Here is a 12,713-nt window from a genome sequence, read left to right as displayed (position 1 = left end):
AATCTGAAGGCTGATCAGATGAATCCTAGTTCACACAAATTACCAAAAAACTTTGGGCTTTGTCATGTTATGCACATGGTTTTACTTGTCCAACCTGCAGAGTGTTGGCCTGAACATAGATTTTAAAATCAAGTCAACTGGAGAAGACCCCAAGCATAAAATAAGCAGAATTTTCTCTTATAATTACAGTAAGTATAAGAGACCTCTGTTCATTTCTTGAAGATCTTGTCATGATTCATTCAGTCATGCTAAGCTCATCAATCACAGACAGAGGCCGTTTCCCATTCACTAATCAGCTCTGTATCTAAACATTTTAGCCTCTGTCCATGAAACCCATCACTTTGTCCAGATTTGTTTAATGTAAATGATGAAGTGCTGAGTTTCAAAGACAGTAATGGACTCGAAACTGATTATCTGAGAATTTATGTGTGTTGTCCGTTGACTTTTGAACTGCCAGCTGTTCTTCCATGTTTGTAATCTGTTTTCTTGTAGCGGTGACCATTTTTCCAAACACTTTTCCTAATTTCCCAGATTCCAAACAAATTCCCATCCACTGTAATTACACAGCAGTGTGTCAGGTTGTATCCACTTCCTGAAAAATGTTCCCATTTGCTGCTTCAATCACTCAGTCATGCAGGTGTTGGTGCCACAGAGGCAGCGATGGGTTAAACATCAGCAGTTTGTTTGGAAGAAACAGGTCTACTTGTTCAGATTCTCCAGCAGGATTTCCACGCCTTTGTTGTTGCTGATGCTGCTAAGCTCCGACCTGATGGACTCCAGCGCCGCCTTCACCTCCGCAGCCACAGACTTGTCACAGCTGTTCAGCAAACTGCAAAGAAACCCCGCCCCCCAAAACTTTAATTTACAAAAAAAGAGGGCAAACGGTTTCTTTGTGATACCAGAGTCGCCCCCTGTTGGTCCTTAGAACAAACACATGGTTATCTTCAGTTTAAAATCAGCTGGAAGTGCCATGTTTTCACATGTTCTTTGAGCATGTTTTAAAATCAGTATCGATTATCTGCTCTTGATAGATTTTTAATCACCGTTTTATCATCATCTGATAATATCTAGGATAGAAGTAGGCAGCACGCAGAGGTTATTTTGTGCTAAAGAAGAGTCATGTGACATTTGACATTATGATACCCTTCATCCCTGACTGGGGTTTGAGTTTTTGTCCAGCCAGTTAATAAAAAGACTATCTGAGATGAACTTCAGTTGTTATACAACCCTCAAGAAACACCCTCTGAAGTGATAGAAATGTGTTTGTTCACCGACCTGCAGAGCACCATGGCTCCTCTGTTGACTTTGGCCCAGCTCTTCATCTTATTTGTTCCTACTGTGTCCACGAGGATCCTCCCAAATCGCTCTGAGAGGGTAAAACAGACAGGCAGAGATTAACAAGATACAGAGATAAGAAGATATATAGTTTCCACTTTCTAGCGCTGATGTGAAGTGATTTTCCTGCAGGTATGTAGGAGTATTGCAGTTTGTGGTGGTTTGTGGTTCTGTTGTTCAGCTCAGCAGGGACACACTCCAAAGCTGTGTGTTTGGCTTTTAGTCCACTGAATACCACCTGTCTGCTTCTAGCGTACTCGTGTTTTTAAAAAGTTCAGTTCTTTCTTTTGATCCATAGCTATAACTGACTAAATCCTCAATCGGGTTAGAGGGGACAGGCACTAAGCTGTTTTCACACATGTGGCCATTAACATTTGGAGACAATGCTCTAGAGAGTTGCCAATGAGAACACAATGTCCAGCTCAGTTGAATCAGGCATTAGCTGGTCTTTAACCTGGCGGTATGTTAGAAGTGTGACAGCTGGACACTGGACCTTGTTTTTACTTTGGGTATAACTATTGATTTTATTTACTCTGAGGACATTTTTATTTGTGATCACCATGTTATTGTTTTTAACATGTCTTTTAATGAGCTTTTGTTCCCTGTTCAACGGATACTTAGCTCTCGTATCTTAGACTCCTCCACAGCTAAGACATTTGCAGATGCTTTTAACCTACTATCTCCTCATAATGATGTTGATTATTCAACCAATCTTTTGAATAATTATTGCCTTTCTATTTTAGATTAAATTTGTCCGGTTAAAATGAGAGTTTCTGCTTGCAAATCTCCTCCTTGGCTAAATGACAGTATTTGCGGTCTAAAACATGATTGTCGTAAAGCGGAGCGCAGGTGGAGGAAAACCCATCTAAATGTTCATCTCCTCTACCTAAAGGACCTTTTAGCTTCTTTTAATAATGCTATCAGAGATGCGAGGGCTGCCTATTTCTCACACTTAGTTACAAAGAGCAGAGGTAATCCTAAGGTGCTATTCAACACAATTAGTGACATTGTTACTCCTGCTCTTCCTGCAGCCCCTATTTCATCTAATGAGGACGACTGTGACAGTTTTCTTTCTTTTCTGCTTGCAATGATGAAGAATGTAAGAATAAATTTTTCTCATTCAGCACCTGTTATGTCGATCTCAACCCCATCTCGGCACGTCATTTTGGATACTTTCTCTCCCGTTTCACTACCTGAGCTGGTAAAACTAGCGAATTCAGTAAAGACATCCTCTTGTCCACTTGACATTGTTCCTGCATCATCATTCAAAAATGTCTTCCAGGTAATTGGTCCATCTGTGCTCACTCTAATCAACTCTTCACTGGCGTCTGGTATAGTTCCGGTTTATCTTAAAAATGCTGCTATTCTCCCACTTTTAAAAAAACCTCAGCTAGACCCCACTCTTTGGAGCAGCTACAGACCTATCTCTAAATTACTGTTAATTGCTAAGCTTCTAGAAAAGGTTGTGGCTAAGCAACTTATAGCAGCTCTGGACAAACATAGCATTTGTGATAAGTTTCAGTCTGGCTTTCGCCGAGCTCACTCCACAGAAACAGCCCTTCTTAGGGTCTCAAGTGACATTCTGATGAGTAATGATGCAGGAAAATGCTCAGTCCTACTTATGTTGGACCTAACATCGGCTTTTGACACTGCTGACAACCGCAGCCTCCTGGAAAGGCTTAAACATTGGGTTGGTGTATCGGGTACTGCTTTGGAGTGGTTCTCCTCATATCTACATCACCGATCTTCTTCTGTGGTGGTCTCTGATTTTAGGTCATCCTCTACTTCCCTTACTTGTGGTCTCCCTCAGGGTTCGGTCTTGGGGCCTTTATTGTTCTTAATATATCTTCTCCCCCTCCAGCATATAATGGGCTCTTTTGAGGACATTTGTTATCACCGTTATGCTGATGATATTCAGTTGTACATCTCTTTTAAGCCCCAGGATTTATCTAAGCTTCAGCTTCTGAATGATTGCTTAGATTCCATCAAACATTGGATGCTGCAAATTTCCTCTAACTCAAACTGAAGTCCTCGTATGCGCTCCTGACAGATTTTTATCCCAGACAGTGAAAGCCCTTGGTCCTCTTTCAGTGTATGTCAAATCCTCTATCAGGAATTTAGGTGTAACTTTTGACACGACTCTCACATTGGATGGGCATGTGAAATCTCTGGTTCGATCTTGTTTTTATCATTTAAGAAATGTGGCTAAGTTAAGCCCTATTTTATCTCACCCTGAACTGGAGATTGCCATACATGCATTTATTTCCTCACGCTTGGACTATTGTAACTCTTTCTTTATGTGTCTAAGCAAAGGTTCTCTGGATCGTCTACAGGTTGTGCAAAATGCTGCAGCTAGGCTGTTGACAAAATTTTATTTATTTATTTACAGCTGCTGCTTCCAAGCAGCTGTCATGTGTCCTGTCTGCTTGTCTAAAAAACACAGTGTTCCCAGCATTGTGAACACATCTAAACCCAGCCTGATTCCCCTGCAAATATCTGGAGTTTGTGTGAAAATGACTCAAGCTAATCTAAGAAACCCACTTAAACAGGTTTTTTAAATGCTCAGCACGCTGTCAGAAATGACCCTGAATTCAACAACATTCTCATTAAAACCAGTTTACTGTGTGTGTGTCATGGTGTCCTTACCTTCCTTGCCGGCCTCTGCCAGCGTGACGTCCTGCTCTATGAGCCACTTCAGCACCAGGTGTCCTGCTGGATGCTCTGCCATGTGAAGCTACAGAGGGCACAAAGAGCACAGCGCATCAAACATAAAGTCACCATCAAAGCTTCTTTTAGTGAATATCCAAGTAAAAAAAAAAAATCCTTTCATATTCATATTTGTTGTTTGTTGACACTTTTGTGCTCGGTTTCTAACTGCTGTCACACACCTCGCCTTTAATCCCTCCTGGTACCAACTCCTGATTGGCCAGCTGAGCCACAGCCGTCATGGCGGGCCGCAGGTCCCCACAGGCCGACGCCAAGATGTCGCTGATGGTGACGCTGGTCGCCTTGTCCATCGCCATGGCAGCTGCGTTGTTACATAGGTACTCCAGCAGCGGTGGGGAGACAACTTCCAGCAGCTCCTTCCTCCGAGTTGCTGTGTCCTTTTTACTGAACAGAGCAGAAACATGTGACCTTCACTCCATCTCAGATTTTTATATGTTAGCATTACTATTTATTTTTACTTTCTTGGATTAAACAAAACCGTCCATATTGCTGTTACCTGTGTGCGTTTCCGTCTCCCTTCTCCAACACCTTGATGATCTCCGGCACCAGGTGAGCCGGGTCTCTGGGGCTCAGCAGGTACACTAGGACCTTTTTACCGTACTTGTTACCTACGACCTCATCCAGAGATTCTAGGATCTCCTGGAAAGGTGGGACACAAATGAGTTTTTAATGGGGATACTTCTTAAACATGTCATGCTTTGCATTCTCTCCCCTCCCAGTCAGGAGCATATGAGTCCAGGAACCATCCAAGTCTGAAGCTAAGGTTTCTTTTGCTGTGGCAGTGTGTGTCTGCCCTGTTCCTGTTCAGACAGATTTGCACTTTGGCTCAGGCCACTCACAGTCATTTTTCTCTACACTCTCTAGTCAGTTTGCAGATTCCTGCTGGGCTCCAAAACCATTTGAGTCTGCATACCAATGAAGTATTTTGCATTTGACTTACTGAGAGCACGGCCTGTTTGACCAGCTTGGTGTCGTCCACACAGTCAAATATGGCCAAAAGAACCAGGTGAGCAAACTCCCCCTGTGGATACATACATATATCAGTCCTCACTCTTACTCACTCTGAGGAATTTTAATTTCTGAACAATGTGACTTTAAAGAGATTAAATAATCAGCTGCTATTTTCTAGTTTTGAACAATTGTGCACATAAAAAGTTGTCTGAGACGTTTTAGAAGATACATCAAGAACAGAGAATTTCATCACAAAACATCTGAAACTGACAGAAATCCACAAGAAAAATAAGACTAATGAGAGGTAGAAGTGGAGGTGAGAATACAAAGTACAGAAATGACAGTGATTATTTTTTGGCAGACATACAACCATGAAGTTATTTTACACTACACTAAAAACATCCAAACTGTTTATAACATACTTTAATTGACCTGCAGACACTTTGCATGAATTGTTAACATATAAACATAGGTTTTGGTTTAATCAATCAACACATGATTAAATGAACTCACCATGGCAAATTTCACCATGTAGGTCTTCATAGTTTTTATGATGACTTTTCGGTCCTGAAACAAAAAATAAAACAATGACTTTGTGTAGCAGACGCTTCCATTTCCTGCCAGTCATCAACATTAGTTACATATATATGAAGTTTGGATGGTGCCAATCTAAAGATTATGAGGAACTGAAGAAGCTTTAATGTGCGGCTGGCATGTTAGAAAATAATTATGATCATCCATCTTCTGCCACTTGATGTCCATCAGGAATCCTAATCAGATGCATGAACCACCTGAACTAGCTTCTTTCAATGAATAAAGCAGCAGCTCTACTCTGAGCTCACCCCTATTCTAATGAAGAACAGGCCATCTTGCATCTTCTAGAGGAAACTCATTTCCCCTCATCTTTTGGTTGCTACCCAGAACTTGAGGGTAAGAGTGTAGATGCACCACTGAACTGACAGCTTTGCTTTTACACCGCAGAAGAAAACCTCTTTGATCACCACAATATCAGTTTACCCTGGGGCTTGTGGTACATGGAACAATTCTGATAGGTAATAATAAAAAAACAACTTTCAGCCTAACCTTTATTTCCCAAGGGGTCACAGTGGATGGACCTGCAACCCTGTACTGGCTTACTAGTACAGGTAAAAGCCTGGGTTTGTGTGTCCTCCTGCTAACCTCATGAACCGATAAATAAACACAGGTGATGACTTGAGGTCATTTATGCCACCGATTTTAAACTGGGTACAAGAGTCTTTACGTAAACAAAATCCGATCAGGCTCTCTCTTCGTGTATTTTGAGCCCATAAGTTTTGTTTTCGAGCAGAGTTTTTTAAATGACTCCCATGGAGGAAAAAAGAAAAGAGTGAAGGCTGCTTCTCAACTGTCTGTAACAACAGAACTCCTGCATGTGCACGTGCAGTTGTTGCATTTGAGCGTGTGCGCACCTTGGCTGTGCCGTGCCACAAGCTGTTCATCGCCACTCGGGCTCCGTCATGAGTGTGGGCCATGTAGACGACAGACTGTCTGATGGACTCGATCATCTCCTGCTCGAATCGCAACAAACACAGAGCAAGGAGAAACAATTATTATTCCATTTTTAGTTCCAATGAAGCAGCGATATTCAGCTTCTGTTCTTTAATACATGGAAACTTTAAAAAGAGGCTCACCGTTCTCTGTTTCTCAGGAGCACACTGGAAGAAATCCAGGAAGACTTTGTGGACTAGAGAGTGTTTGATCACTTGTTCCCTGAAATACAAAAAAACAGTCCAAGTGATTAACAAACATCCAGATAAAATAAAATATAAACAGAATTTTAAAAACAGAGCAACTGCAGTTAATGGCATTTCCACTTTAGATTCACTTTTCATCCTTCCATTTGACCCATACAGCAATCCTGGCATACAACTTCACTTCCTGTTTGACAGCTTTGCAGCGGATTTCAGTTAACCATATCTAAAATCCATCTGATAGCTTCTGTGAGCTTTGGTCTGAAGATTAAAAAGTTTGGATAGAATATTTGTGGCATTTCAAAAGAGGTTAAACCTTTAACTTCTAATGGTAGAAAATCCACAGTGGTGCCAAATGACGTAGGCCACTTTCACCCTAGAACTAAACCAGTGCTTCATTTTTCAAACATGTAAAATCACCTCCTTCTTCCACCCATATGCACAACGTGCAGACTTTGAGTGAAAAGAATGACAGTAACTTAGGTCTGAATCAGGGCACCAAAGAGCCATTTTAGCCCCTCAGGCTGAATACTGGGAGAAACAGAGCCGTGTGTCTGTGTCTGGGGTCCAGCCCTGAACGTAAAACTCAGGGTCAAAAATATAGAGATATTTATTGAAAAATAACAGCATATTAAATGCTCTTTTAATGCGATTTCTGTTTCTGAACATCGCTGCAGAGCTTCTCCATATCAGGGCTGTAATATTAATGCAGTACTGCAGTGGCATCAGTCAGGAAAGAGCACCGTTTGGACTTCATGTGGTTCATGTTTGAGAAAACCTTCTCGCATAGGTATACGGATCCAAAGATGGACAGGACTCCGAAATATGGAGAGAAATTTGTCTCAGTGCGTACAATATGATCTGCAAGTATAAATTAAGTTTAACAAATGTGTTCAATGATTTGTGTATAACTTTTGAGGACTCACACGCGCATGTTTAAATCCACACAAATACAAAACAGAAATACCAAATCTGACCTAAAACCATTTTACAAATGCGTACATCCAAACCCGAATAAGTTCAGCTCACCAATCCGATAATTCTGACTTTCAAAAACCTTTGTGTGCGTACAAATGTCTAAAACAGCATGTAACATCTCTCTCACTTACAAAACCTTAAATATGTGTGGACGAATCGACTTCAAGGTTTTATTTGTAACTTTTAAGTTCAGTAATGAAATTTTATAACTTTAACTTTCTTTTAGGTTCTAATTTATCTAAAAGAATTAAATTCTGACCATAAATGCGTCTCAAACCAAATCAAAGTTTCCACATCAGCTCAGATTTGTTCTCATCTTTAGGAAAAACATTTTAAACAATGTTTTTATTGAATCTTTTGCCATTTTACCTCAACTTAATGTGAATTGCTTTATTCATTAGTATAACAAAAACTGAAAGCTTTAACCACACTCTGTCAGAAAACATTTGTAAAGGACTTCAAAGTCAAACTTAGCAGGTGATTCTTTTCCTGGTCTTACTTCTGGGCCATGGGTGTGAGAATCTGCTTCATCTCGTCCATGATGTTGTTCAGCTTGTCCGGGTTCGTCCTTACGACTTTCTCAAGGGTGTTGAACTCGTATGACTGGACACGGACAAAGAGACGCACAACACCAATTAATAAACACACCTCTCAAAAATAATAATCACAATAGTGGTCGGCCTGTTTGTCTGCCCTCTGGTGGCGCTGATACAAAACAATAGTTTTAAGCCTGTGTGTGTGTGTGTGTGTGTGTGTGTGTGTGTGTGTGTGTGTGTGTGTGTTTACCTTGCAGACAGTGTAGGTGTTGCCGTACAGCTCATCTGTGAGCATGAGTCTCTGTGCGAGCACCGCTTTGTCATTGTACGCATACTCGATGATGGACGAGGCAGCGGCGTGCCGGAGCATCTGTCGCACGTGACCTTTAAACCTGTTAATCACTGCTGCCACCAGCTCTTTGTTCCTGTGGAGGAAGTAAATACATAAATAATAAATACACCTAAGATTACACTTATCTACTGCAGAACTTCATTGTAGCTGCTGAGCAGTTTATTCTGTCATATTTAGCTGAATTCATTTAAACTGGTTGGACAAAATAATAGAAACACCTGTTTCAAGATGCTTTTGCAGAAAGGGGAAAAAAACTCCTCTAAGCCGACTCACCCATACACCAGCAGCTTTTTCACCACATGTCTGCCGTACTGTGACTTGCTCAAACTCAGGATGTCATCTGTTAAAAGAAAACAAGGACACAGTCGTATAACTGGATCTTTTTATATCTACTCACATCTTACTTATTGAATTTTGATGTAAAAGGGAAAATGTGCTGCCTGTTCATAATCCGTGGATGAGGTGTTTTGAAAAAAGCGGCAGAAGCTAGTTTCAGTAGCAACAAATATGACTTTGGCGCTGATGGATTTCTGTTGGTTTTGATAAAAATATAAATTTTCTGGAGGGAAGTAGCAGGGAAAACCCACTGGACCCAAAAATCATTCGTTACCAGCAAAGTTATCAGGGCCGTTCCTGCATGAGTTGAAAAGGTCCAAAGGAACCTCACTAGAATTCTAATATTTTTAACCAGTTTTGCTGGTCTGTAGGCCCATTTACTCAAACATATAAGACATTTTTCCCATTCATCCATCCTTTTTCGCTAATCCTTATCAGGGCTGCAGGAGAGCTGGAGCCTGTCCCGGGCACCAGAGGCATGGGTACACCCTGGACAGCTCACCAGTCTGTCACAGGGCTAACAGAGAAAGACAGACAACCATTCATACTCTCATTCACACCTATGGCCAATTTAGAAACAGCAATTAACCTAACCCTGCTAAATATATGTCTTTACACTGTGTGCTGAATTTTTATGCCAGCATAAAAATGAACGTACATTACTCATGCACGCCAGGGTTTTCTCAGATTCTGGCTGGTTAAAGCACCACGTGTGGTCAATTTGTGATTTCCCTTTCTTGCTAAAAGCCTCGTTGCCATTTCTAAAAATTCTTCTGTGCAAGAATAAAAAGTTAAAACAAACAAAAAATAAAAAATAAAGGGAAAACTATCCACTGTCACATTAAAATCCAGAACTGCTAAATGCCCACAGCCCATTCTGAGTTTTCTGTCTGTATTGGGGATATTTTCTAGACGTCACCTCTGAATTAACTGGTGATGAAAAAGCTCAGAGTTTGGGGTAACTCACACGCAGACTGTAACACTTCCAAAGACAGTAGATGAAATTATGATGCTCACCTTTGAGCTCCTCAAACACTTCCTGCCTTTGCTCGTGGTTGCTGAACTGAATGTAACACTGCAGCACTCGCACGGCGTCGTGAGCAAACGCCATCTGGAGGAAGGAAAGCACGGTCACATAACAATCCAAATCATTCCATAAAATTAAAACAAAATGCAAGAAACTGCTTGTTTTCCTCTGTTCTGTTTTTATGATGTTTTATGATCCGTGTGTCCACTTTTAAGCCTCTTTACTTTCTGAGTCAATTGCAGACATGATGAACAATCCTAAGAGAACTACATTTTAAAAAGGTACATCTTATTGGAAGCCTATCCTGTTTGTTCTTTTTTTCCGTCATATATGATTAGGCTAGTGTATGTACACGTAATCCCTGTGAGCCAAATACTTAGATTTCAGGAGGTTTTTTCCCCACTGTATGATGTCAACAAGAGTGAATGTCCATAATATGGTCATTTGAGGATGGGTTCATTTTAAAGAAAAGTTAAACAGGTTTAAAAATAAAGATAAATCCAAATGTGCAGTTTCTAACAAACAGACGAACCTGTTTGACTTTTCCATGGATCAGATCACGAAGCTCTCTCAACAGTTTCTTCTTCAGGTCTTTCTCGCAGTTCTTCCTGTTAGCACAAACATCCAATATTGAACCGACCGCAGCAATACAAACGACGGCCTTGTCTCCGACCCTGTGAGTGAGTGTGTGTGGACATGTACCTCCTGAGGTCTCCCCACATATGTTTGGACTGATTGATGATCTCATACATGTCCTTCCTCTCAGCTTCCTGTCGACTCTTCTTCAGGTCCTTCTTTCTCTGTTGCCTGTTCTTCTTCAGCTCCTCCTTTGTGAGCTTCTCATTTGGTTTAAACCCATCCTTCTTCACCTTCTTAGCCCCAGGACCTGATCTCACACAAAAGAGGAAATACAACTTTTGCTTTTGAAGACCGTCCTCTAACAGAAAGGCTCTCAGGAGAAGCCGAACACAGAATCAGTGATTTAGAGCAGAATGCGTCATTTCAGCAGTCTGACTGTCCACACTGTAGCACAGAGAGTGTATCTCATGTATTTATTTATTTTTACTCTAAAACTAACAAGCAGTGCGTTGATAACATGTGCTGTATATGTGCAGAATGTATGTGTGTTAATTATGTTCAGCTTATGATATACAACCAACTCCAATGTTTACAGTGTCAGATTTGGTCTGTAAAGAGCCGATATTTCCTCACCCTCACCTCCTTCATCTTTAGCATCTGTCAGTTTCCTCTTCCCTCCTTTAGAGAAAGAAAACTTTGTTTGTCTCTTGTCGCCATCCCGGCCCTTCCCCGGTCGGCTCTTCCTCTCTGCGTTGTTGTACTGTTTGAAGGGCTTTTTGCTGCCCGGTTTTCCACCAAATTTGGTCCCTGTGGAATCTGGGCAAAATGAGACACCGCAATCACAAAACTGGTTTGATGTGATGAAGCTTGGAAGCGTTGTTGTAAAAGATGCTTTACCTTTTCCTTTTCCTTTCTGCATGAACTTCTTCCCATTTTTAGGAGAAAAAATTTTTTTTGATTGAGTTTCCATCCTAATGTCTGTCTGAGAGAAAAAGTGAGACAAGAGTAGGAAAATTAACATGTCACATACACGCAGGTGACAAATTAAAGTAAAAAAGAAAGAAAGAAAGGATGGAACGCCAATCTCCCACAAGCGGTTATCTGGGTTGAAATTTGTTGGTTATGGAGAGTGTAGCATGTGATCAATATCTCTTTCATACTCATCAAAACCACTGCGTGACCGCTCATGCTGTCACACATAGGCTGTATACAACAAGAGGCTTAGCAGGCACCACAATCCTTCACTGTGTGCTGCAAAGTGATGATGAGATTTTCTATCCATCAGTTACTGCAAGTACAGTGTACTTTGCTGTGATCTGCAGGAGAAGCAGCACTACAGCTGGTGATAATAACAGACTGTACAAACTGGAATCACGAAGACTGGTTCTGTGATTGCAACTGATGAGAACTAAAAACTTGCTATGCTATCACTCTCTATAACACAATATATCTGAAAAAGAAGCACCTGACAGATGTTAATAATAATAATAATAATAAATATTAGTATCATCTGATCATTATTTAAACTGCTTTAATAAGTAACCAAATATGGGAAAAATAAAGTATTCCTGAACATCTTACCGAGGCAGTGAGAAGCTTTGTTGGACTGGGCGAAAGTGTCTGACGATAACGTTTCTGATTCTAATTGGATTTAAACTAGAACCACAGACAAGAAACTACACCAAGCTTTTTTTCTTCACGTGCTGTTAATGACGAAACTCTGCTTAAATTTTAATATTAATGAACCACTTTTCCATCAGTTATAACAGTTTTGAAATGTGTTTTCGATCCATAAAGCGCTTCTGGTGCTTTTACCCATGCTACTTAGTTAGCAACATATATAACACAAGTTAGGAACTGTTATTGCGCAAATAAAAATAGCATTTTGTTATAACATAACGACGTAAACGTGATTTTTTCGAGCAGTTAACTCACATTTCAGATGTACACGCTACCTCAGCTCCGTCCCATGTGTTCTATAACCGACACGGTTTACGGCACCAAGCGTCCAATCAAACTGAAACTCCACTGCCGTAAAACGTTGGTTGTTGCGACAATTCATTATCGCCCAAAAACGCCGCACCGATAAATTTATTCGTTTCAGCTCCCAATATTTAACACTTTGAGTGGTTGTGCAGTCCCAAAGTGTACTGACAAAAAGT

At 40.8% G+C, this 12,713-nt stretch overlaps 1 protein-coding gene across 1 annotated transcript; it reads right to left on the bottom strand.

The window, feature by feature from the left end:
- Positions 1 to 16: 16 nt before the first annotated feature.
- On the bottom strand, positions 17 to 12,529 carry pum3 (pumilio RNA-binding family member 3). Its single transcript, XM_085357964.1, has 18 exons — positions 12,487 to 12,529; positions 11,449 to 11,533; positions 11,185 to 11,367; positions 10,675 to 10,858; positions 10,505 to 10,580; positions 9,963 to 10,056; positions 8,883 to 8,949; positions 8,508 to 8,682; positions 8,221 to 8,324; positions 6,684 to 6,762; positions 6,462 to 6,560; positions 5,527 to 5,580; positions 5,003 to 5,083; positions 4,559 to 4,701; positions 4,224 to 4,446; positions 3,982 to 4,069; positions 1,276 to 1,366; positions 17 to 829 (listed from the first exon to the last, which is right to left on the bottom strand). The coding sequence occupies exons 2-18, from the start codon at positions 11,519 to 11,521 to the stop codon at positions 700 to 702; spliced, it is 1,944 nt and encodes a 647-aa protein (XP_085214090.1). The 5' UTR covers positions 11,522 to 11,533; positions 12,487 to 12,529; the 3' UTR covers positions 17 to 699.
- Between the last annotated feature and the right edge of the window lie 184 nt (positions 12,530 to 12,713).

The sequence above is a fragment of the Diplotaxodon limnothrissa genome, linkage group LG7 (genome assembly GCF_057381915.1).
Source record: "Diplotaxodon limnothrissa isolate DT_005_m linkage group LG7, D_limnothrissa_male_GT1.1, whole genome shotgun sequence".
In the NCBI taxonomy this organism is placed as follows: domain Eukaryota; kingdom Metazoa; phylum Chordata; class Actinopteri; order Cichliformes; family Cichlidae; genus Diplotaxodon; species Diplotaxodon limnothrissa.
The sequence above is the reverse complement of the archived record's forward strand: the minus strand, read 5'-3'. Positions and strand labels throughout refer to the sequence as shown.